At 42.8% G+C, this 21,884-nt stretch overlaps 1 protein-coding gene across 3 annotated transcripts; it reads left to right on the forward strand.

Moving 5' to 3' along the window:
- Positions 1–759: 759 nt before the first annotated feature.
- LOC119939628 (alpha-S2-casein-like) lies at positions 760–19,281 on the forward strand. 3 transcript variants are annotated; one of them, XM_038759754.1, is made up of 16 exons: positions 760–806; positions 2,806–2,868; positions 4,075–4,104; positions 4,981–5,004; positions 5,372–5,401; positions 6,330–6,359; positions 7,754–7,777; positions 7,864–7,908; positions 8,618–8,659; positions 10,118–10,180; positions 10,632–10,658; positions 12,647–12,670; positions 12,753–12,794; positions 13,763–13,891; positions 17,634–17,670; positions 18,949–19,200. In XM_038759754.1, exons 2-15 carry the CDS (start codon positions 2,818–2,820, stop codon positions 17,640–17,642), a joined length of 570 nt encoding a protein of 189 aa, XP_038615682.1. In that variant the 5' UTR covers positions 760–806; positions 2,806–2,817; the 3' UTR covers positions 17,643–17,670; positions 18,949–19,200. The 3 variants fall into 3 exon arrangements, with proteins under 3 accessions (XP_038615682.1, XP_038615683.1, XP_038615684.1); XM_038759755.1 differs by lacking the exon at positions 8,618–8,659 and having other exon boundaries at positions 18,949–19,126; XM_038759756.1 differs by lacking the exons at positions 6,330–6,359; positions 8,618–8,659 and having other exon boundaries at positions 18,949–19,281.
- Positions 19,282–21,884: the final 2,603 nt, after the last annotated feature.

A 21,884-nucleotide genomic window follows, 5' to 3' on the forward strand; every position in this document is an offset into this window, starting at 1 on the left:
ATCCCCATTTCACAGATGAGGAAACTGAGACCTACAGAGGTCAAGTGATTGGTTCAAGATCACAATGAAGGCAAGAGAAATTTGAACCGGCTTCTCTAAACTTTTAGTTCCCTGCCCTTACAGAGAAGCAGCGTGGCTCAGTGGAAAGAGCCCAGGCTTTGGAGTCAGAGGTCATGGATTCGAATTCTGACTCTGCCAAATGTCTGCTGTGTGATTTTGGGCAAGTCACTTAACTTCTCTGGGCCTCAGTTACCTCATCTGTAAAATGGGGATTAAGACTGTGAGCCCCACGTGGGACAACCTGATCACCCTGTATCCTCCCCAGTGCTTAGAACAGTGCTTTGCACATAGTAAGCGCTTAACAAATGCCAATTATTATTATTATTTCCATTGGGCCACGCTGGATATTAACAGAGGCATAATTGTCCTTTCCGTGGATTTGAGCACCAATTCTTACTAAAATGATATTTTCACTGACATGACCAAAGGAGACCCATACTCCCACAGAGAAAGAATCCATTCAAATGGGAAACAGACCTCTTCATTTCCTGTACAATTTCCTCTTACCCTCCTGTAAATCACTCTGGTGTTTCAATATTCCTTAGAATTTCTATGGACCAAAAATGTGCAGTACGGTAATTCCAATCAGAGCTAATTCTTAGAATTCTATCCCCTATTGGAATAATGAAAAACCACAGAATTTGCATACGATTAAGGCCAGAGTTTAAATAGCTGTGAAACAGAGCAAAACACATCAACTTGATTACAGATTTCCCTCCTGTTCCTGCTCCCATTTCGGAAACAAGGTATTAACTTCTTTTTATCATTTCAGTATACTGATTATCCTACCTCATTTTCTTTGGGAGGTTTTTCTGTTAGCTCTTCTATAAAACTATATAGGTTATATTTATAATGGCTTTCTGAAAAAAATGAATTTAAGGTACTACTGGTAATCATTTTTGAGATTTTCAATCAATCGTATTTATTGAGCGCTTACTGTGTGCAGAGCACTGTACTAAGCGCTTGGGAAGTACAAGTTGGCAACATATAGAGACGGTCCCTACCCAACAATGGGCTCACAGTCTAGGTGAGACCGATACCTGGTTATTGTAAGTGCTTTAAGGAGTTAACCTCTAAATCAAAGAAACTCTCATTATTCTCTAGGGAATTTTCTAATAGGTAAAGGAGAATTGTTGATATTTTTCAAGTTGCTATTTGAATTAGCTACTGGCCTTTTGGATGTACAGGATCTGATATCCTGGGTGTTCTTTCCTCTCTACTAGTAACTCACTTAGCAATTTCAACTAGTTTATCCTCCTTTCAAGACTTCAGATTCTCCCTGGGTAGGGTATGAACAATAGGATAACTGAAAAAAAGAAGGATTTAAAGATGGCTTCCTTCTGAAAAATCTGCATCTTTAAGAATGATCTGAACCCAAGAATGAATCAAATAGCTTTATTTTGGGGAGACTAGCCTTCAAAACAGAAAGAATTATACTATGAGGGTGAAATTCGACTTGATTTTGAATGTGCAAGCCAGGTCAATACAGCCCTACTAGAACAGATGATGGAGTATTTATTCAGAGAATTGGGGTAGTATTAACCTAAACAAAAATTTAAAATAATTAGGCCATAAAAGTGCTTAAATTGTTAACCTGAGAAAGCGTTCAAATTACTATAGGCCTAGCAGACAGAAAGCAATGCTACTTAGTCTAAAATACTCCTATTTCTTCTTGTCATTCTAGAATAGGGAAATTCAATTGAGTTGCTGAGGAGGAGAGGTGGGTAGGTGGGGCCCATAGAGATTTCTGCTACCTTCCCCCTGATATCTGTGACATCTGTGGACTGTGATGTCTCTTTGAAGAGGAAGAGAGTAAAACAGATACAGCTGTTTTGGGAATCCCTACCATGAGGAAAGCAGCTGAAAAATCTCCTGTTCAGATTCGGGAATTCTTGCAGAGTTATCAAGCATTAGGACAGAGAAGGGTTTTTTAAAAAAAACATGGAGAAACAGCTGATATAGCATATTACTCATTGGTAAGTTATTACTGGATTCACAGCTCGGAAAGAGGAACTTTCATTTGAAGGAATTCCTCCCTCAATATGAAATTCTGAAGTCGATTACCTCTATCAACCTAGAAGCAGTGTGGCTCAGTGGAAAGAGCACGGGCTTTAGAGTCAGAGGTCATGGGTTCAAAACCCGCATCCGCCAATTGTCAGCTGTGTGACTTCGGGCAAGTCACTTAACTCCTCTGGGCCTCAGTTCCCTCATCTGTAAAATGGGGATGAAGACTGTGAGTCCCCCGTGGGACAACCTGATCACCTTGTAACCTCCCCAGCGCTTAGAACAGTGCTTTGCACATAGTAAGTGCTTAATAAATGTCATCACTATTGTTATTATTAATGATATTTATTGAGCATTTATGGTGTGCAGAGCACTTTATTAAGCACTTGAGCAAGTACAGCACAACAGACTTGGTAGATATGTTCTTTGGCCACGGTGAGCTTACAGTCTAGAAGGGGAGGCAGGCATTAACATAAATGGATTACTTAAAATATATGATTATTATTATGACCTTGGATCTAGGTCTTGATGGAACTAGAAAAGGGAAGACTTATTGTATCTCTTAGTGGGCAATTCCAATGCTGTAACAACAATGCTGTAATTGCAATGACTCTGCTTTGGCCCTCCAAGCTGGTTGCTTCCTAAGTGATCCTCTGCTCTGTACCCCTACATCTGCAACCCCTTAGATTCTTGGCAGGAAAAGGGAAATGTATCTTTCATCTCTCTCACCTCTCTTTGCAGGACTCCATCACCATGAAGGTCTTTATCTTTGCCTGCCTGGTAGCTGTTGCCATGGCAGTTCCCGTGAGTACAGTGGGCCGGAGGGAAAGCAGCGTGGCCTAGGGGAAAAACAAAACAGGGCTGGAAGTCAGAGGATCTAGTCACTAGTCTAATCCTGGCTCTGTCACTTGTCTGCTGCGTGACCTTGAGCAAGCTACTTAACTTCTCTGGGCCTCAGTTCCCTCATCTGTAAAGTGGGGATTAAGAGTTTTAGCCCCACATGGGACAACCTGCTTACCTTGTACCTACCCCAGTGCTTAGAACAGTGCTTGGCACATAGTAAGCACTTAAAGATACCATAGTAATAATAACTAGTATTATCATTATTAAAATGGAGACTCAATACCAGTTCTCCCTCCTACTTAGATGATAAGCTCCATTTGGGAAAGAGATCGTGTCCCACCTGATTAACTTGTATCTACCTCAACACTTAGAACTGTGCTTGACACATAGAAAGCACTTAACAAATAACATTATTATTATTATCATATACTATTAATATTACTATTCCCAGAGCTGAGAAAGGGACTAGGATTCCCAAATGGAAAAAGAGCTCTCAGACTCACTCTCCATTCATTATATTGGAGGCTGAGGTAATTGGCAAGTGACTGCCTGGGAGTTAGGGCTGTGGAACCCTGGAGAGGACAGAACCAGTGTCCTAGCCCCAGATGGACAGAGGAGAGACTCAGCCACATACAGGGCTTACCCCAAGTCCCGAACAATCCTCCAAGGACAGAGAGAGAGACCAATAGATGGAAAGAAGCAGAGTGAAATAGGAAAAAAGAATGGAGGTGGTCAAAAATTGTAGTTGGGACTAGAAATAGTCTGGCATCAAAGCTCCGGCAATTACCCATGTGTGTGGACCAGCCCCGGAGATATGAGGACCAGAAGCCTCCTGAAGGCTGGCTGGGGATCAGGAGTGCCCTGATTCATGCTTCCACAAAGGCCTCGTTTCCCTCAGCATCAGGTTTGCCCCTGATAATGCCAGTGACGCCTGGACAGGGAGATTTTCCTGCTGGAAATCCTTGTTATGAGGTCCCCTCCCCATCCTGCCCCTCAGCCACAAAATGATCTACTTAGAGTTGAGCAGTGATGGCCCCTGGCTGCCCAGGCCTTCAATCCCCAAGTGGAGGACCCTTCCCAGGCAGGACGGGGGAAGGGGAATAGGGGAAATATGGTGTCCTCCCCTGCATCAGCCCTGACACTGAACAGTTTGTCTCTCCTCTGCAGAAACAACAGAGCAGCAGCTCATCCAGTGAGGTGAGTCCTTCAGTGAAGGGCCAGAGCCTGGGCCTGGGCAGCTTTGGCTGACCCAGCTACAGTCCAGGCCGGGCTCCCTTGTCCTCTTACCTCAAGCAGTGGGCTTAGTCCACACAAACACACCAAATGCAGGTGTTGGGGGAGGGAGCAGTTATCCAGCAGCACTGGAGACAACAACCAAGTGAATTTATGGTCAGCATGGTTCATTGGGGTCTCTGACCATTTAGTCCAGTGGCACTGAGCCCACCCTATCCCCTGGGGGACACAGTCTGTTTTGATGTGTATATAGGAATAATTCTATTTATTTATATTGATGCCTATTTACTTGTTTTCATGTTTGTCTCCCCACTTCTAGATTGTAAGCCCGGTGTGGGCAGGGATTGTCTCTCTTCATTGCTGAATTGTACTTTCTAAGCACTTGGTACAGTGCTCTGCACACAGGAAGTGCTCAGTAAATACGAATGGATGAATGAATGAATGAATGATTGAATGAATGAATGAATGGAACCTGGATCTGCCCCTCTCCCAAACCAGGAAGGGGCCCCTCACTGTGCTACTTCTATGATTCAGTCCCCCATAGTCTCACCTTCTCTCTGTTCTCTTCTCTTTCATTCCCTTCTTTTCTCTTCTCTCCTTTTTCATTCCCTTCTGTTCTCTTCTCTTCTCTTTTCTTCCATTCTCTTCTTCAAGCCCAGGGCTTCTTCCTCCACTTTTCTCCCACCCCACTGATGGACCAAGTCAATTGAGTCCACCAGGGCAGCTTTACAGATAAAGTCTTCAGTTCTCGACTTCACTTTAACTGTTCTGACTTTGTCAGTCAATGTTTCCACCTTGCTATGACATGCACATGAACTGTTTATCTTTTTCCTTCCCTAGGAAACTGACAAACAGTTGGTTATGGTAAGATACTTTCTTGAAAGTTTCTTGAGTACTCAATCCTCCATTATCAGTAGTTCATTTGTCTATATTTTGAACCCTGGGGCCTCCCACACCAGTAATTTCAGACTAAATTACAGGCAGTGCTTAGCACAGTATTCTGCACACAAGAAGTGCTCAACTGCTCAATATATATGATTGATTGATCATTTATTTTAGTGTCTGCCTCCCCAAATGAGGTTGTAAACTCCATGAAGGCAGGGATCCTGTCTACCTACTCTGTTGTATTCCCCAAAGTTTAGAACAATGTTCTTTGCTCAGCATAAGCACTCAGTGAATACCATTAACTGATTGACTGATTTTTCTTTTCCACTCTATATTTTTTCTTTAGGAGAACCTCCTGAAACACAGAGCTCTTGTGGTAAATTTTCTTTTAAGATATTCATAATCATTATTTCCTGCATTGAATTCGAGGGACTTAAGCTTCACAATGCATTTTACCCACCTTTCCAAGTCAAATAGCCAGACCAAGGGTGGAAGTTTGTTTGCCACTGACTTTATTCACTAAACTGGGTGGTATAACCTGACAAGAAGTGATCCAAGTGGAGATGGGAAAATGCTTTCCTTCATCCTTGCTGATTTTGGACACCACACTATTCACCATTAGTCAGTTGGAGTGCCCACAACCAGAAACTCTAGTCTTCCCTTCCCTTTACAATCTCCTAATGTGGGACCATCTTCCATCTTTGGCCTGGTTTTTCCTGGCTCCTCAAGTGATGAGTCTTGGCTGGCAGCCCTATAAAAGCCTGCCCAAACCAAGGAGAAGGGCCGGTTTGGGGGAGGAGAACCACTTCATTCATTCATTCATTCAATCGTATTTATTGAACGCTTACTGTGTGCAGAGCACTGGACTAAGCCCTTGGGAAGTACAAGTTGGCAACATATAGAGATGGTCCCTACCCAACAGTGGGCTCACAGTCTAGAAGGGGGAGACAGACAACAAAACAAAACATATTAGCAAAATAAAATAAATATAATGAACATGTACAAATAAAATAGAGTAATAAATAAGTACAAACATATATACATGTATACAGGTGCTGTGGGAAGGGGAAGGAGGTAAGGCAGGGGGGATGGGGAGGGGGAGGAGGGGAAGAGGAAGGAGGGGGCTCAGTGTGGGAAGGCCTCCTGGAGGAGGTGAGCTCTCAGTAGGGCTTTGAAGGGAGGAAGAGAGCTAGCTTGGTGGATGTTCAGAGGGAGGGCATTCCAGGCCAGTGGGATGATGTGGGCTGGGGGTCGACTTCCCCCTGAGACAGTCCTTCCACTGAAATGGGTTTTCCTTTTCCTAGAAGGACATTCCTACCACCTTCTCTAGCGAGGTAAGTCACTAGACAGCCAGTGCTCCAGCTTGGAGCAGGAAAGAGCAATGACCTTTCTCCTGCTGCTGGGATGCCCTATTCTGTGCCACTATTTTCTCCCCCGGAAGAAAGGGAGGAGGGAGGAATTTTCCAGGAATAGTAAGAATAGACAACTGCAAGCTGAATTTGTGATCCCCAGCGTCTGAGGCCCAGCTGGCTTCTCCCTTCAATCCTCAATACACTGGCAATCCCAACTGGAAATATGACTTTCCCTTCAGTTTTAGAGGGGTCTCCAATGCAATTCCAACTCAGCCACTTGTCTGCTGTGTGACCTTGGGCTAGTCATTTAACTTCTCTGTGCCTCAGTTACTTTAACTGTAAAATGGGGATTAAGACTGTGAATCCTATGTGGGACAGGGACTGTGTACAACCTGATTGTCTTGTTTCTTCCCCAGCACTTAGTACAGTGTCTGGCACATAGTAAGTGCTTAACAAATACCATTATAAAAATCCTACAGAAAATGGTTTTAACTTTTTTCTTTCAATTTGCCAGTGGGAACCCTGACTCTCCCACTCATATTGCTCCCTTGTAACTTCCCTTCACAGACCTGACAGAAACAGCACTGTGTAAAATGGAAACGAGGAAGATTAGCTGGATAATTGAGGCTACGCGAGTATTTTAGACCCACCCAAACTGACTTTGTAGACTAAACTGTTCAAGTATTTGCATCAGTTTTCCATTACTCTTGGTCATGGGAGAATTCTCAGTATCTGTTGCCAAACTGTACTTTCCAAGTGCTTAGTACAGTGCTCTGCACACAGTAAGTGCACAGCCCACCCCGCACCCTCCGCTCCTCTGCTGCTAATCTCCTCAACGTACCTTGTTCTCGCCTGTCCCGCCATCGACCCCCGGCCCACGTCATGCCCCGGGCCTGGAATGTCCTCCCTCTGCCCATCCACCAAGCTAGCTCTCTTCCTCCCTTCAAGGCCCTACTGAGAGCTCACCTCCTCCAGGAGGCCGTCCCACACTGAGCCCCCTCCTTCCTCTCCTCCTCCTCCCCCTCCCCATCCCCCCACCTTACCTCCTTCCCCTCCCCACAGCACCTGTATATGTGTATTTATTTATTTATTTATTTTATTTGTACATATTTATTCTATTTATTTTATTTTGTTAGTGTGTTTGGTTTTGTCCTCTGTCTCCCCCTTTTAGACTGTGAGCCCACTGTTGGGTAGGGACTATCTCTATATGTTGCCAACTTGTACTTCCCAAGCGCTTAGTACAGTGCTGTGCACACAATAAGTGCTCAATAAATATGATTGATGGTGAATAAATACGATTGAATGAATGAATGAATGAGTGAATCAGTTTTTTCCCTCCATAAAAGTAAAACTCTTTATATTTTGCTTCCCTTAAGGAAAATATCAACTATGAAAAACAGGTGAGGCACTTTCCTATATATATTCATCTTCTAATATGTGTGTGGTGATTTTACAGTGATTTCACAGTGAACATTTTCTTTTTTAGTGGGAACAGCTTCTGAGACAGCCAATGGTTTACGAGCCCTTTGAGGTAATTCTCCTAATGTGTTGTGATAGTGAAATCTCTTAATATGTTGTGACAGTAAAAATGATATTTTAGAAATATCTTTCCTCTTTTTTTCCTGGTACTTGTTAAGCACTTTCTATATACCTGACAGTGTACTAACCACTGAGGTAGATACAAGATAATCAGATTGCCCCGTCCCACATGGGGCTCACAGTCTAAATTGAGGGAAGGAGGATTTAATTCCCATTTTACAGATGAGGCAAATGAGGTACCGAGACACTTTTTCAGTGGTATTTGGTAAGCACTTACTATGTGCCAGGCACTATGCGAAGAGCTGGGGTAGGTATAAGCCAATCAGATTGGACACAGTCCATGTCCTACATGGGGCTTGCAGTCTTAATTCCCATTTTACAGATGAGATAACTGAGGCACAGAGAAGTTAAGTTACTTATCCAAGGTCACACACAGGCAAGTGGCTGAGACAGAATTAGAACCCAGGCCTCCTGATTTCCAGGCCTGTGCTCTTTAACTAAACTGTGCTACTTCTCTGATTAACTATTTTTCTCTCAGTATTCTTCACTCACATTTTGGCAAACAACTTAAGTTTTTTCCCTATAAAGAACATGTCAAGCCGTGTACTGAACTGAGAAAAGTCTTTCATTAAGTGATCACATTTTTTATCTTCTTGAGCACTGGGTGATTTTATAACCTTTGTTTTACCTATCTTTCATAGATATATCAACAGGGACTGAGACCGTTCAAGCCTACCCATCTGGTACAACTTCTCTTTTGACATTAAAAAGCAAACGGATTTTTAGTTGAGAAGTATTTGGGATGGAAACTGCAAAAAAAAAAAATCTCTCTTCCCTGTCCCTCACATGTCCACTGCAGTGTGTCATTTAAGCTAAGACATCGTTCTCTTTTAAAAAGTTCTCCAGAGTGCATTACTGTGTCACAAGTCATGGAATTAGACTTCAATTTTGATTCCCACCTCCCTGGAGTCTGACTCAATATTACTTTCACTTTGTATAGATTTTTTTTTTCCAAATCACTTTCACATTACTGATATCAATTTTGGTCTCCACACCATCCCTGTGAGGTACAGCAAGGCAGACATTATCATCCCCATTTTAACAGAGGGTGCTGGGACTTTAGGGGGTCGAGTGACTTACCCAAAGTCACCTAGCAGGCCAGGGGTACATCTGGGACTAAAACCCAAACCCTCTGACTCTCAGAATAAAATTCTTGCCACCAAACCCTGCTCCCTCTCTGACCTGAGCTGGCTCTTTTTATTTCTGAAAGACACCTACAAGTTAATCAAACAAGCTCAGTTATATATTATTTTAAAAAGCTATATTTCAATGTAGAGAGCCTAGCTGTAGTGAGAGGAAGCAATGGCTGAGCAAATTGTTTCAGTGTTTTTTGAGTGCATTAGCAGCAATGATGCACTCTGGTGAAGTACTCTGCCTGGCTTGGAGGAAGTGTAGTCTCTCACATCTAGTTTCAGCAATTGGTTCTGAAACATCCTCAGTGTTAACCAATAATCAATCATATTTATTGAGAATTTACTGTGTGCAGAGCACCAAATTAAGCGCTGGGGAGAGTACAACAGTGTTCTCCCCTTCCAGCCAGGTAAGTGCTCACTGGAGATAAAAAACACCCCCCTGAAGTTTCTGCAGCCTGGAATTCTATGTCTGATTCCTGGAGAAACTGTGTAATGGTTTAATTGTTCCCCATATTTTATCAATCAGTGGCATTCATTGAGCACTTACGGTGTGCAGAGCACTGTACTAAGCACTTGGGAGAGTACCATAACAGTATAACAGAGTTGCCCTATTGCACCTCTACTTTCTCTCTAATCAGCCATCAGAAATCATCCACATATCCATCTAAACTTGTTTTAGGCCTAAATTAATGACCCACTTTAGATTTCTCCATGAATTTATCCAAACCCTCCATGCACCTGTTGATATCTTCTACTTCCCCAATTTCCTGTGGGAATAAATTGCTTTTGCTTGCCACAAGCAATGGGAGAAAAATATTTCCTTTGGCTTTCACCCTCCCACTCCAAAGACCTTTAGCTAATGTGAAGGAGGAGAATCACTAACACCAATTTAGTTTTCTTTCCCATAAGAGTTAAGACTGCCTCTTTCCTTTCACAGGAAGTATTTCAGTCTTTCAGTGTTTCATTCATGGTGTATTTTATGACAATGCCTACCTTTTCTGTTATCAGAGACGCCCCTTGAAATACATTTTTTTTTCTGAAGAACCGCCTAAGGTCTATCAACCTATCCAGGTAATATTTTTAATTTTTCAGGAAAAAGGATAAGCGAAAATGTATATTTAAAAAGTATATTTATTCTCTTTATTGTTTCTCTAGCTTCATCAAAAGCCACTTGTTTCCTTACTCCCAGTGAGCAAGGACTGTGCTGTGATCATTCCTAGGGAGAGATGTTGGAAGTGACTTGACTAGGCTAATGCTGCGTGTGGGTGGGGCAAATTGAGAAAAATAATGGGCTAGTCAATGTCTTACCCTCTTTGCTTGGGTGGCTGCCCCATCTTTAACAAAGAGGAACAGTGACTGTCAGAATCAACAAATACCACCAAAAAAAGAAATCCAACATGATCAGTTTTCGGATCTCAATTCACCAAGAATCTCCTTGACACTGAAGGGGGAGGGACTGGAGATGCACCTTCCCAACATGATTAACCGATGAAACTTCAATCGATTGCCTTTTCCCTTGCAGAATGAAGACAGCAGCTCCTCCAGTGAGGTAAGAGACTTTGTACTACTGTAACTGTTCAGTCTGGGACTTTAACTCTCCGATTCAAAGGGTCCAGTCAACAGATCAGCAAGTCAGCAGGTTAGTGAATCAGTGGGTCAGCAAGGAAGTGAGTGGAAAAGAGACACGCGACAACATTGGGCAATCAAGATGGCCTAAAGAGAGTTTAATCTTGTTTGCTTCAATCTGTAATTCCTTTCTTTAGATTGTGAGACCCTGAAGGAAAGGGTTGGAGTCTAATTCCCCCTTGTGTAATTTTCCCAGCACTAAGAACAGTGCTCTGTACACAATAAGCACTTCATAAATACTATTTTCACTCATCTTCCTCAACTCCCTCGCTCCACTTTCCCTGAGGCTTATACTCAGACCTGGAGTTCTCTCTCCCATGAGCAGCCAGACACTGGAATGAAAGTGGAAATCCAATGAATTGACATTACCCAATCACTCAACAGTATTTATTGAGCACCTACTAAAGGCAGACCACTGTGCTAAGCACCTTGGAGAGTATGAGAGAATGAGAGGGCACAGAGAGAGTTTATAGTCTAACAATCCTGGACCCAGAGAGTTCTTCCTTCTCTTCTGATTTTCCTCAATTCCTGGAGTCTCCTGGCCTGAAATGGCACCTGTTCACAGTGATCATCAATCAGGGGAAATATCTGAGGGCTTCTTGTGTGCAGAGCACTGTACTACAGATTACTGCTAGTCGCTCAAAATCACAACAATGCAGAGAACTACATCTACTCTCTGGATATTACAGCCCCCAAAGATCCAATTTGTTTCAATTCCTGGCTCATACAGACAAAATACCTTTTTTTTTGGTCTGAACATTAGCCAGATAACTCTTTTAGTTTTTTACTTCTTTTAAAAAAATGATATTTGGTAAGCACTTACTATGCACCAGACATTGTACTAAGTGCTCAGGCAGATACGAGGTAATCAGTTTGTACAGAGCTATGTCCCACGTGGGGCTTACAGTTTTAATTCCCATTTTATAGTTGAGGTAACTGAGGCACAGAGAAGTTAAGTGACTTGCCCATGGTGACAGAGAAGATAGGTGGCGAGACCAGGGTTAGAACCCAGGTCCTTTCATTCCCACAATTTCACTACACAACTAGTGATCTAACTTGTCATTTCTCTAGCCTAAATCATTCATTCATTCATTCCTTCAATCCTTTTTTTGAGCACTTAGTGATTGCAGAACACTGTACTAAGCTCTTGGGAGAGTACAGTGTAACAATAAACAGATACATTCCCTGCCCCAAACAAGCTTACAGTCTAGAGGGAATATATCACATTATTCCCCCATCATTTACTCCCAGATCTGAAGTCTTCCATGAGATATGGAATAGAGGCTCAGAGATTAGCTGGATAACCCCAGTCAATTCCCTATGCCCCCTCACCACTCCAGAGTTCTGCTCTGGCATCCATTTTTCTATATTATTGGGGCAGGCTTTGGGCATTCTGTCCAAGTTCCCTTTGGCAGTGGAGACTAAGCCTCTGGGCTGAATTGTTTTTCTCTTTTCCTTGGGCCCATGGGGAAACTGAAAAATTATCAGGTGAATCTCTTCTATCTGGACAGCCCATTCGATTGCTTCAGCCTAAAAACAATATACCCTTTTCTTTCTCAGAGACAAAGTTTTGACACCGAAATTATTCACCTCATACGTTCATCACAATTTGCCTATCAATCAATCGATGGTATCTATTGAGCATTTACCATGGGCAGGGCACTGTACTACACACTTGGAAGAGTAAAGTACAGGAGTTGTTAGGAATGTTCCTAGCCTACAACGAGTTCACAGTCTAGAAGAGGAGCCAGACATTAATATAAGTGCCTATGTTGACAAAGCTTGTACTTCCCAAGCGCTTAGTACAGTGCTCTGCACACAGTAAGTGCTCAATAAATACAACTGACTGAATGAACAAAGCAACTTGTACAGTTTGTGCATCTAATCGGTTCCTTTTTGTTTTGACTAAAGGAACCTGTCGAAGTTCCCGCTGAAGTAAGAACTTTTCTCTTCAATGAAACTCTTTCCACTCTTTGCAGTACCTTCCCTACTTTTACACTATGTGTTTTTTCTTTAGCAGAACCATGTTCTGAGACTGAAGAAACTCCAGGTGCTCCAGGTACACTTTCTTTAAGGAATTAGAAGTGATGATTTAGGATACAGAAATAAAAAGAAGTCACGTGTTTTCCATGCCCATATCTAGTCTTAATCTTCTCTCCCATATTCCCAGGGCGAGTAACTGTTTTGCCATTTGCTGTGGTATTGTGCAGTACAATCATTCAATCGTATTTATCGAGCACCTACTGTGTGCAGAGCACTGTACTAAACGCTTGGAAAGCACAATCCCATATGGACCAGGCCACTAGTCCCAAACCTGTAGGCTGGGCTGGTCTGATTCACTGCCAAACTGTCGAGGTTGGGCCGTGTTTAGTTGCTTGTCTGGGGGCTCTTGAGGTCCTCCTCTCTCGTGAGAACTTTCAGTCAAAGGACCCCTCTAGACTGTAAGCTCATTGTGGGCAGGGAATGTGTCTGTTTATTTTTGTGTTGTACTCTCCCACGCACTTAGTACAGAGCTATGCACATAGTAAGTGCTCAATAAATACGATTGAATGAATGAATGATCATGGCATCATCTGTGATCAAAGCCCTTTATCACTCCCAAGTGGGGTAACCCTTGGGCTTGGGCTGCTGGGACTCTTGATTTGTTGAGACCCTTGTGCTACTGGGACTATCGGAGCCTTGGAAAGGACCGTTCACCTCCTGAAAGGAATCAGTTTACTTCCAGAGTAGATGGTGATTTACCCTGGGGTGACCGTGTCTTCCCTTTCAGTCATTCAGCGCCAACGCCTACTCGTGTCCAGGCTGGAAAATCAATGTGATCATTCAGATTTCATAAGAACATTTTTGGCCTCAGTCACCAGAAAATGCCAGATGAAAGTGAATTTCAGTGGCCTGAATTATCCAGATAGTTTGTATGTGTAAATCCAACGATGATCTCAGAGAATTCAAAGGAGTTCACCCAGCCCCAAGGGAATCAGAATGGCTTCAATGACCAGACGATTGAAAGATGGCTTTCTTTCCTTTCAGAACCTCCAACCCCTTAGACACCTTCCTAACTACCAAGTTCCACTTCAACGACACCCCCTCCCTTTTGTCAGACTCCCAAATGTCTTCCAGGCCCCTCATCCAGTGGAATTACCCTTCCCTCTTCCTCAGGTAAGTTCAGCTGAATTACTTACATATAAGTACCGGACCTATGTGGGTAATCAACCAATCAGTCAGTCAGTCAAAGGGAATTAGCAAACAACCTAAATTTGCCTTTGGGATTAATAATCACATCCATCAATCAGTTGTATTTAATAAGCTCTTACTCTGTGCAGAGCCCAAATGTACAATAGAAAAGCAGTGTTACCTAGTGGAAAGAGCATGGATCTGGGAATAAGAGGAACTGGGTTCTAATTCCAGGCCTTGGACAAGTTGCTGAACTTCTCAGGGCCTCAGATTTATCATCTATAAAGTGGGGATTCAATAAGTGTTCTCCATCCTACTTAGGCTGGGGATCCCATGGGAGACAGAGACTGTCAGACCTGCTTATCTTGAATCCAGTGTTTGCTACAGTTCTTGGCACATAGAAAGCACTTAATAAATGCCACAGTTATTATTATTAATAGTAGTAGCAGTTGCAGCAGGAGGAGGGGAAGAGGAGAAGTAGACTTTTTTAGACTGTGAGCCCACTGTTGGGTAGGGACTGTCTCTATATGTTGCCAATTTGTACTTCCCAAGCGCTTAGTACAGTGCTCTGCACATAGTAAGCACTCAATAAATACGATTGATGATGATGAGAAGTAGAAGCCACAATCCTTGCCCTCGAACTCTAGAAACAACCAGTGTTGGAGGAGGGGTGTCTATGATAACAAAAACAATTGAGATGGCAAATGGAGGCACAGATTACCCCTAAATGCCAGCAAGTCGGCAGCTCCTAGGCTTTCGTTGAATCCTAGGTTTGCGGCAGGAGTTTACAGAGATCAGGGTTCAGTAGACTGGGAAAGGGGAAGGTGAGCAAGAGGAACTGTCCCAAGTTTTCCCTGGGGCAAAGCATCCCCCGCCAAGATCAGAGTGAAAACATGGGTGCTCCCAGCCTTGGGCAGCAGCCCCAAGAATCCTGGTACTTCATTGTGTTCCCAACAGTGGCACTAATTCTGGTTTGGGAAAAGGAAATGCTCAAGAGCTTGGAAATTAATTCTTTTCTAGGCTTTCCTCCTCTCCAGTGGGGTTGTAGGCCATTATGTTGAGTGATAGAAACCTACAGAGGTGGGGTTCAGGAGAGGAATTTATTTTGCTTCCATTTCCAGCTCTCCTCACTGGATAAGTAGCTCTGAGTTTGCTCCCAGCTCTGGGTAGGAAAGAAGCTGCTCGGAGCAAGATGCAGCTACAAAGGTCCACCAGGCCTTTGCAGACCAATTGATTTTTCTCAGCATCCAAGGGGGCCAATCTCCCCTGGCAGTTAGAGGGACAATGTTCTCATTTCCACCTCGGAAGCAAACAAACAACTTAGATGATGAACAAACAAACTTAGATGATGAACAAGGACTGGTTTTGGGAGAGGTTCTGACTACAGGAGAAGCAGAGTGGCTCAGTGGAAAGAGCACGGGCTTTGGAGTCAGAGGTCATGGGTTCAAATTCCCGCTCTGCCACTTAGCTGTGTGACTTTGGGCAAGTCACTTAACTTCTCTGCGCCTCAGTTCCCTCATCTGTAAAATGGGGGGTAAGACTGTGAGCCCCCCGTGGGACAACCAGATCACCTTGTAACCTCCTCAGTGCTTAGAACAAAGCTTTGCACGGAGTAAGCGCTAAATAAATGTTATTATTATTATTATCATTATAGGGACATGAAATTATCTCCTCTGTTTGGGCTGTACCTATGTCAGAAAAACTAGAGGCAATTACTTATGTACCTGTCAGGAAAGTAGAGGTAATTAACAACTTCTGACAGAAATATTTCTAATAAGGAAAACTGTCTTCTTTGAGAAATTTTGTGGATTAACTGCATACCTTGATTTAATCAATTTGGGTCTACAATCTACTCCATTATTCATTCATTCATTCAATTGTATTTATTGAGTGCTTACTGTGTGCAGAGCACTGTACAAAGAGCTTGGGAAGTACAAGTTGGCAACATATAGAGACCGTCCCTACCCAACAGTGGGCTCACAGTCTAGAAGATTATAAAATGCTTGGGGCATCACGTCTTTTATTTCTTTTATATGTTCCCTAAGTGCTTAGCACATACTACCACTGTACACACAAACAAAAATCACGGAATTTGTTAGGGGCTTAGCTTACAATGGTCCAAGCACTGTACTAAGCACTGGGCAGATATAATACATTTTGAGAAGCAACATCGCCTAGTGGATAGACCTGGGTTCTAATCCCAGCCTAGCCACTTGTCAGCTGGGTGACCTTGAGCAAGTCACTTCAATTCTCTGGGCCTCAGTCATCTAATCTATATAATGGGGATTGATCATGAGCCTCGTATGGGACCTAATTAGCTTGTATCTACTAGAGTGCTTAGTAGAGTGCCTGGCAAAGAGCTTAACAAATACCATTAAAAAAAAAAAAAGATTGGACACAATCCCTGTCACCTACAGGTCTCATTGTCTAAGTGAGAGAGGACAGGTATTTAATCCTCATTTTGCATATAAGGATACTGCAGAACAGAGAAGTTAACTGCCTTGTCCAAGGTCACACAGCAAACCCCTTCTAGACTGTGAGCCTGTTGTTGGATAGGGACCGTCTCTATATTCATTCAATCGTATTTATTGAGCGCTTACTGTGTGCAGGGTACTGTACTAAGCGCTTGGGAAGTACAAGTTGGCAACATATAGAGATGGTCCCTACCCAACAACAGGCTAAGCGCTTAGTACAGTGCTCAGCACACAGTAACTGCTCAATAAATAAGAGAAGCAATGTGGCTCAGTGGAAAGAGCATGGGTTTTGGAGTCAGAGGTCATGGGTTCAAATCTCGGCTCTGCCAATTGTCAGCTATGTGACTTTGGGCAAGTCACTTCACTTCTCTGGGCCTCAGTTCCCTCATCTGTAAAATGGGGATTAAGACTGTGAGCCCCCGTGGGACAACCTGATCACCTTCTAACCTCCCCAGGGCTTAGAACAGTGCTTTGCACATAGCAAGTGCTTAATAAATGCTATCATTATTATTATTAATAATAAATGTAAATGAATGAATGAATGGTGGAGCTGGGATTAGAACACAGGTCTTCTGACTTCCACTAAATCTGTGTGCTTTCCACTAAGCCACACTAAGTGTTCAGTAAACACTGTTGAAATGAATGAATTTACCAGATGATAACTCACATCCCCAATTCATTTTACCTCTATAAATACATCTAGTGGTCTAAATTTCTACCCACCATGTTATTCTGCCTGGGACCCATTGGGTAGGGACCATCTCTATCTGTTGCTGACTTGCATTTCCCAAGCGCTTAGTACAGTGCTCTGCACACAGTAAGTGCTCAATAAATATGAGTGAATGAATGACATAAAACAAATTGTATTATTTAATTGCATCAGCCCTTTTCTAACCATTCTTCCTCCTCCTCATATGCAAAAACAAGCAGTTAAATAGAGGGAAAATGAATTTCTTATCACTATTAGTTGTGACTATAAGCTTCTAGTGGGCAGGGAACTTTTCTACCGACTGTTATTTTGTAGTCTCCCATGTACTGCAGCTCAATATGTAACTGACTGAAAACCACGGAGGTTCACTCCCATTTTTAGGATGTGCCATAGCTTTTGAGGCAACGGAGATCTCCAGTACTTAAGTTGTAGGATAAATGCAAGAGACATGTTCCTACATGACACTCGCTGTTTTTTCATCATTGTTATCATTTTTGTTATTATTTCATCTGTTTCCAAACTGCTTTTCCTTTTGAAATTACAGGTTGTGTAATGAATTAAACTCCCACTTTTAGCCTTTGGTAAGTCTCCACCGGCTTTCGGGTTTTGAAATCCTTATATGTGATTTTATATGCACTTATGTGTGTGTTGATTTGTGTGTGGAGATGGGAAGGTGTGTGAGGTGTGTGTATTTAAATTTGCGTCTATGAATATATATGTGTGTGAGTGTGTGTGTGTGTGTGTGTGTGTGTGTGTGTGTGTGTGTGTGTGTTATGAACATATATGTGAATGTATTATATATTCTAGACTGTGAGCCCACTGTTGGGTAGGGACCGTCTCTATATGTTGCCAACTTGCACTTCCCAAGCGCTTAGTACAGTGCTCTGCACACAGTAAGCGCTCAATAAATACGACTGAATGAATGAATATTGATATACTCGGACAAAAACACATATATTATATATACATATATATATATATATATATATATATTCATAGACACAAACACGAACAGGGTCAGCTTCCCAGAACAGAGGCCTTTTAAGGTGTTTTTCTCATTTGGGTGGCTTCTCCCCATGATGACTTTAACCTCCATTTATGAAAGTGCTTATCTGAGACAAAGATACAGAATCAATCTCATTGCACAAAGCATGTCATGCATGAAGCCACTTCACCTTAAGAACTAAGCCTACTGAGGTAGCCTACATCCTTTTATCATTGAGCTTCCTCAGTCACATAGAAAGCAGGAAAAAATCTGGAACCACAAAAAGTGTGATTGAGGGGGAATTTGTGAAGAGTATTCCGCTCCAGCTCCATGCATAAAATATTTTTCCTTCTTGGAATTTTCCATTTTTCATGCTGTCCTCATCCCTATCCCTGTACCTGAATCTGCTCTCCACAGGTCCAGATAGGTTAAGGCCACCTCGTATAGAAACATAATCTGGAGGTGATCAAACAGTTTAGATCATGGAAGTTCGGATGGCACAGGGAAATCAGTGGTGCCCATGAATGGATATCATTTTCTGATTGATTAGATCCACTAATAATAATAATATTTGTTGAGTGCTTACTTTATACCTACCACTGCACTAAACAATGGGGGTAATTTCAAGATCATTAACCACAATCCCAGCTCCACTTGAGGCTCACAGTCGAAGCAGGAACGAGCACAGAGCTAACATCGCAGAGAGCTACCTAAAAATGGAATGGTCACTATGGTTGAAAATGGATCTTAACCATTTGAATTTGGCAACCAGTCAAAAACACTATAATCCATGGATTGTAGACCCTTATTAGCTGAAACTGTAGACATCTGATCATTTCAAAACACTAATCAAGCTTTTTCTTTTTATTCCTAGATTCAATTGATAGCTCCATTCGGTTTATGCGATCTCTCATCTGTCTATCTGCGTTCAAGATGTAGCAGCATGTTACCTGCAAACGTCTCCAAAAGACTTTAGGTGGTAACATGGATGGGAAAGAAAGCCATGCTTCTTTGCGCTTTTTACTATGTATTATTCAACATCCTTTCTTTTCATTCATACTTGATGTACTGTCGTGAAATGTCAGTCCCAACCCAGTAGGAATTTCATGTGAAAACGCTGAGACTATTTGAGCTGTTTACACTACCATTTCTCACAGTTGTATACAGTAAGCATGCTTCTCTTTCCAATAAACGATCTCTTCAGGCACCATGTAGTCGTAGTTTCTTCTATTCCAATCTTCCATTTTCATTCATCATATGCCTTTGTCTTTGTCTTTGTCTTTGACCACTGGACCGGGGAGAAAAATATATTGACATCCAAGCACTGTTCTAAGCACTGGGGGAAGCATCACCCAGTAATTAGACAATTCTGTCCACAGACACCCGAAGGCCGGTCCAGGAGATGTAGACTTTAGAACAGAAAATGAGCTTTTATTTTGGGTACTTGAGATATGAGTGAATCAATAGGACCCCGAGCAGGGGTCACCTCAAAAGCAGAGGGTCTCTGTGCTGACAGGGACTGGGACTCTGTGACCCCAACAGAGGAGGAGGTGGTCACCTCCCCAAAACTGCCTACCGTCCTCTCCCTCCATCATGGTTCAACAACTTATTAAACGCTATGAGAGACACTCTGCCCACCAGAATGTTCTATAACAAACCTCACTGCCCACCTATCTACATAGTGACAAAGAAAAATATATTGACGTCCAAAAAAGAATGTACCTTTTTTCCCTGATGGGAAATGAACACACAAAAGAACTTCTAGGAATTAGGCAGTGGGTCTCTCACCTGTTTCTCAGCTATTTATACCTTCGACCTAATTGGGTGAAGGTTCCAGAGTTAGTGGTAATATCTGCTAGATATAAGGGCCTTCCACTGTGATGGACAGGCTTCTTACCTGTTTGTCTCCACAAGAGTTCATTTCCAGGAACTTGCCGCCACCTGCCCGCCCACTGTTGGGTAGGGACTGTCTCTATATGTTGCCAACTTGTACTTCCCAAGCGCTTAGTACAGTGCTCTGCACACAGTAAGAACTCAATAAATATGATTGATTGATTGATTGATTGAAGCCAAGTGGGGTATTCAACTAGACTCCCTTCTAACCTGAACACGGCTGACATCCACCCCTTGAGAGGACTTTGGCAATCCCTGCGAGGCAGGGTTTTGGTAGGATTATTCCGAGCCTTTCGACTCTTACAGTCTAGTATATTTTTGTTTTCTGGTCAACTGGCATGGAAGCAGCATAAACAGAGATCAGATCCAGCGTCCTGATCGGTTGCGTGGTCTTCCACCTATTGAGCAAGAACGATCGAGAAGTTCTGCCAAAATCAGAATTTTTAAGGAAGATACCCTTAGGTTGTATTGCCATAAAGTAAAAGTCATCACAACAGTCAAGACTCAGTAGAATGATGAACATGTCCATTGTTCATCGGTAGAGGAGCAGTGTGGTCTAGTGGCTGGAGCCTGTGAGTCAGAAGGACCTGCGTTCAATTCCCCGCTCTGCCTCTAGTCTGCTGTGTGACCTTGGGCAAGTCACTTCCCTTCTCTGTGCCTCAATTTCCTCAACTGTAAAATAAGGATTCAGTACCTGTTCTCTCTCCTACTTGGAAAAATAATGATGGCATTTGTTAAGCGCTTACTATGTGCGAAGCACTGTTCTACGTTGAGGTGGTGATATGGTAAATACCATTAAAAATATTGATGATTTTGATGTTAAATATAGTTCTCAGCTTTAAAAATATGTATCAGAGAGACTTCAGAAATAAATAGCTGCTATTTCTCTTAGGGATGTTTTACCTCCGGCATTGTCCTAAGCAACTGGTATAGGACTCTGCACACAGAGCCCAGTAGATACCACTGACAAATTGATTGGTAACACTGTTAATTGTGCACCAACTGAATACATTTCTGCGTACTAAGCACTTGATACAAGTTCCCTGTATACAGGAGGCTAACATTCTTAACAGGGAACCAGGTAGCAGAAATACAATTGATCTAACACACAGTTGCATGAATTCTTCAGCAAGCAACGTTTCAACACTGTCCCTCCTCTCCTCAGAAGTCTACAGAGACTTCCAGGAACTGTTGGCATCAAATTAAACCTTCTGGTGGTTGCATGAAGGATTTATGTCATTTTCAACGTCAACACACTTATCAGGCAAAGTCCTTCAAGAACACCCAGACCAGATAATCAGTCTGCAAATGTCAGCGCCTCGCAGATCGGCTAATTGGTTTAAACCTTGTAGTCACTGGTCTAGTCCCAAGGAGGCCAGGCTGGGGAAGAGGGAAGAGGGCCATTTTGGGATCCACGCTCCTGAATAACTCCTTTAATTCTGCAGAGACTCAGTTTCCCCTTCCCCACCTTCCCCTCTGTCCTACAGAGCGACCGAGGGGGCACAACACCCCTGAGGACCCCTTCTGATGGGCAGGGGGCTGCAGAGTCCGGGGGTCATGGAGACAAACATGACTCCATTCATTCATTCAATGATATTTATTGAGCGCTTACTGTGTGCAGAGCACCATACTGAGCCCTTGGGAAGTTCAAATCGGCAACAGATAGAGATGGTCCCTACCCAACAACGGGCAGAGGAGCAGGGATACAGTGTAGTGAGCCTCGTGAAGGAGATGTAAGCCTCATGAAGAAATTTCTCCATTCCCTACCTCCTCTATCTGCATCAGATTGTCATATAATTGGCAGTTGTTGCAAATAAATCGGAGTCTTTCTGCAGGAACCAGTCAGAGGACTGGTCAAGCGCTTAGTACAGTGCTCTGCACATAGTAAGTGCTCAATAAATATGATTGATGAGGACG

Source organism: Tachyglossus aculeatus, chromosome 17, assembly GCF_015852505.1.
Source record: "Tachyglossus aculeatus isolate mTacAcu1 chromosome 17, mTacAcu1.pri, whole genome shotgun sequence".
NCBI lineage: Eukaryota > Metazoa > Chordata > Mammalia > Monotremata > Tachyglossidae > Tachyglossus > Tachyglossus aculeatus.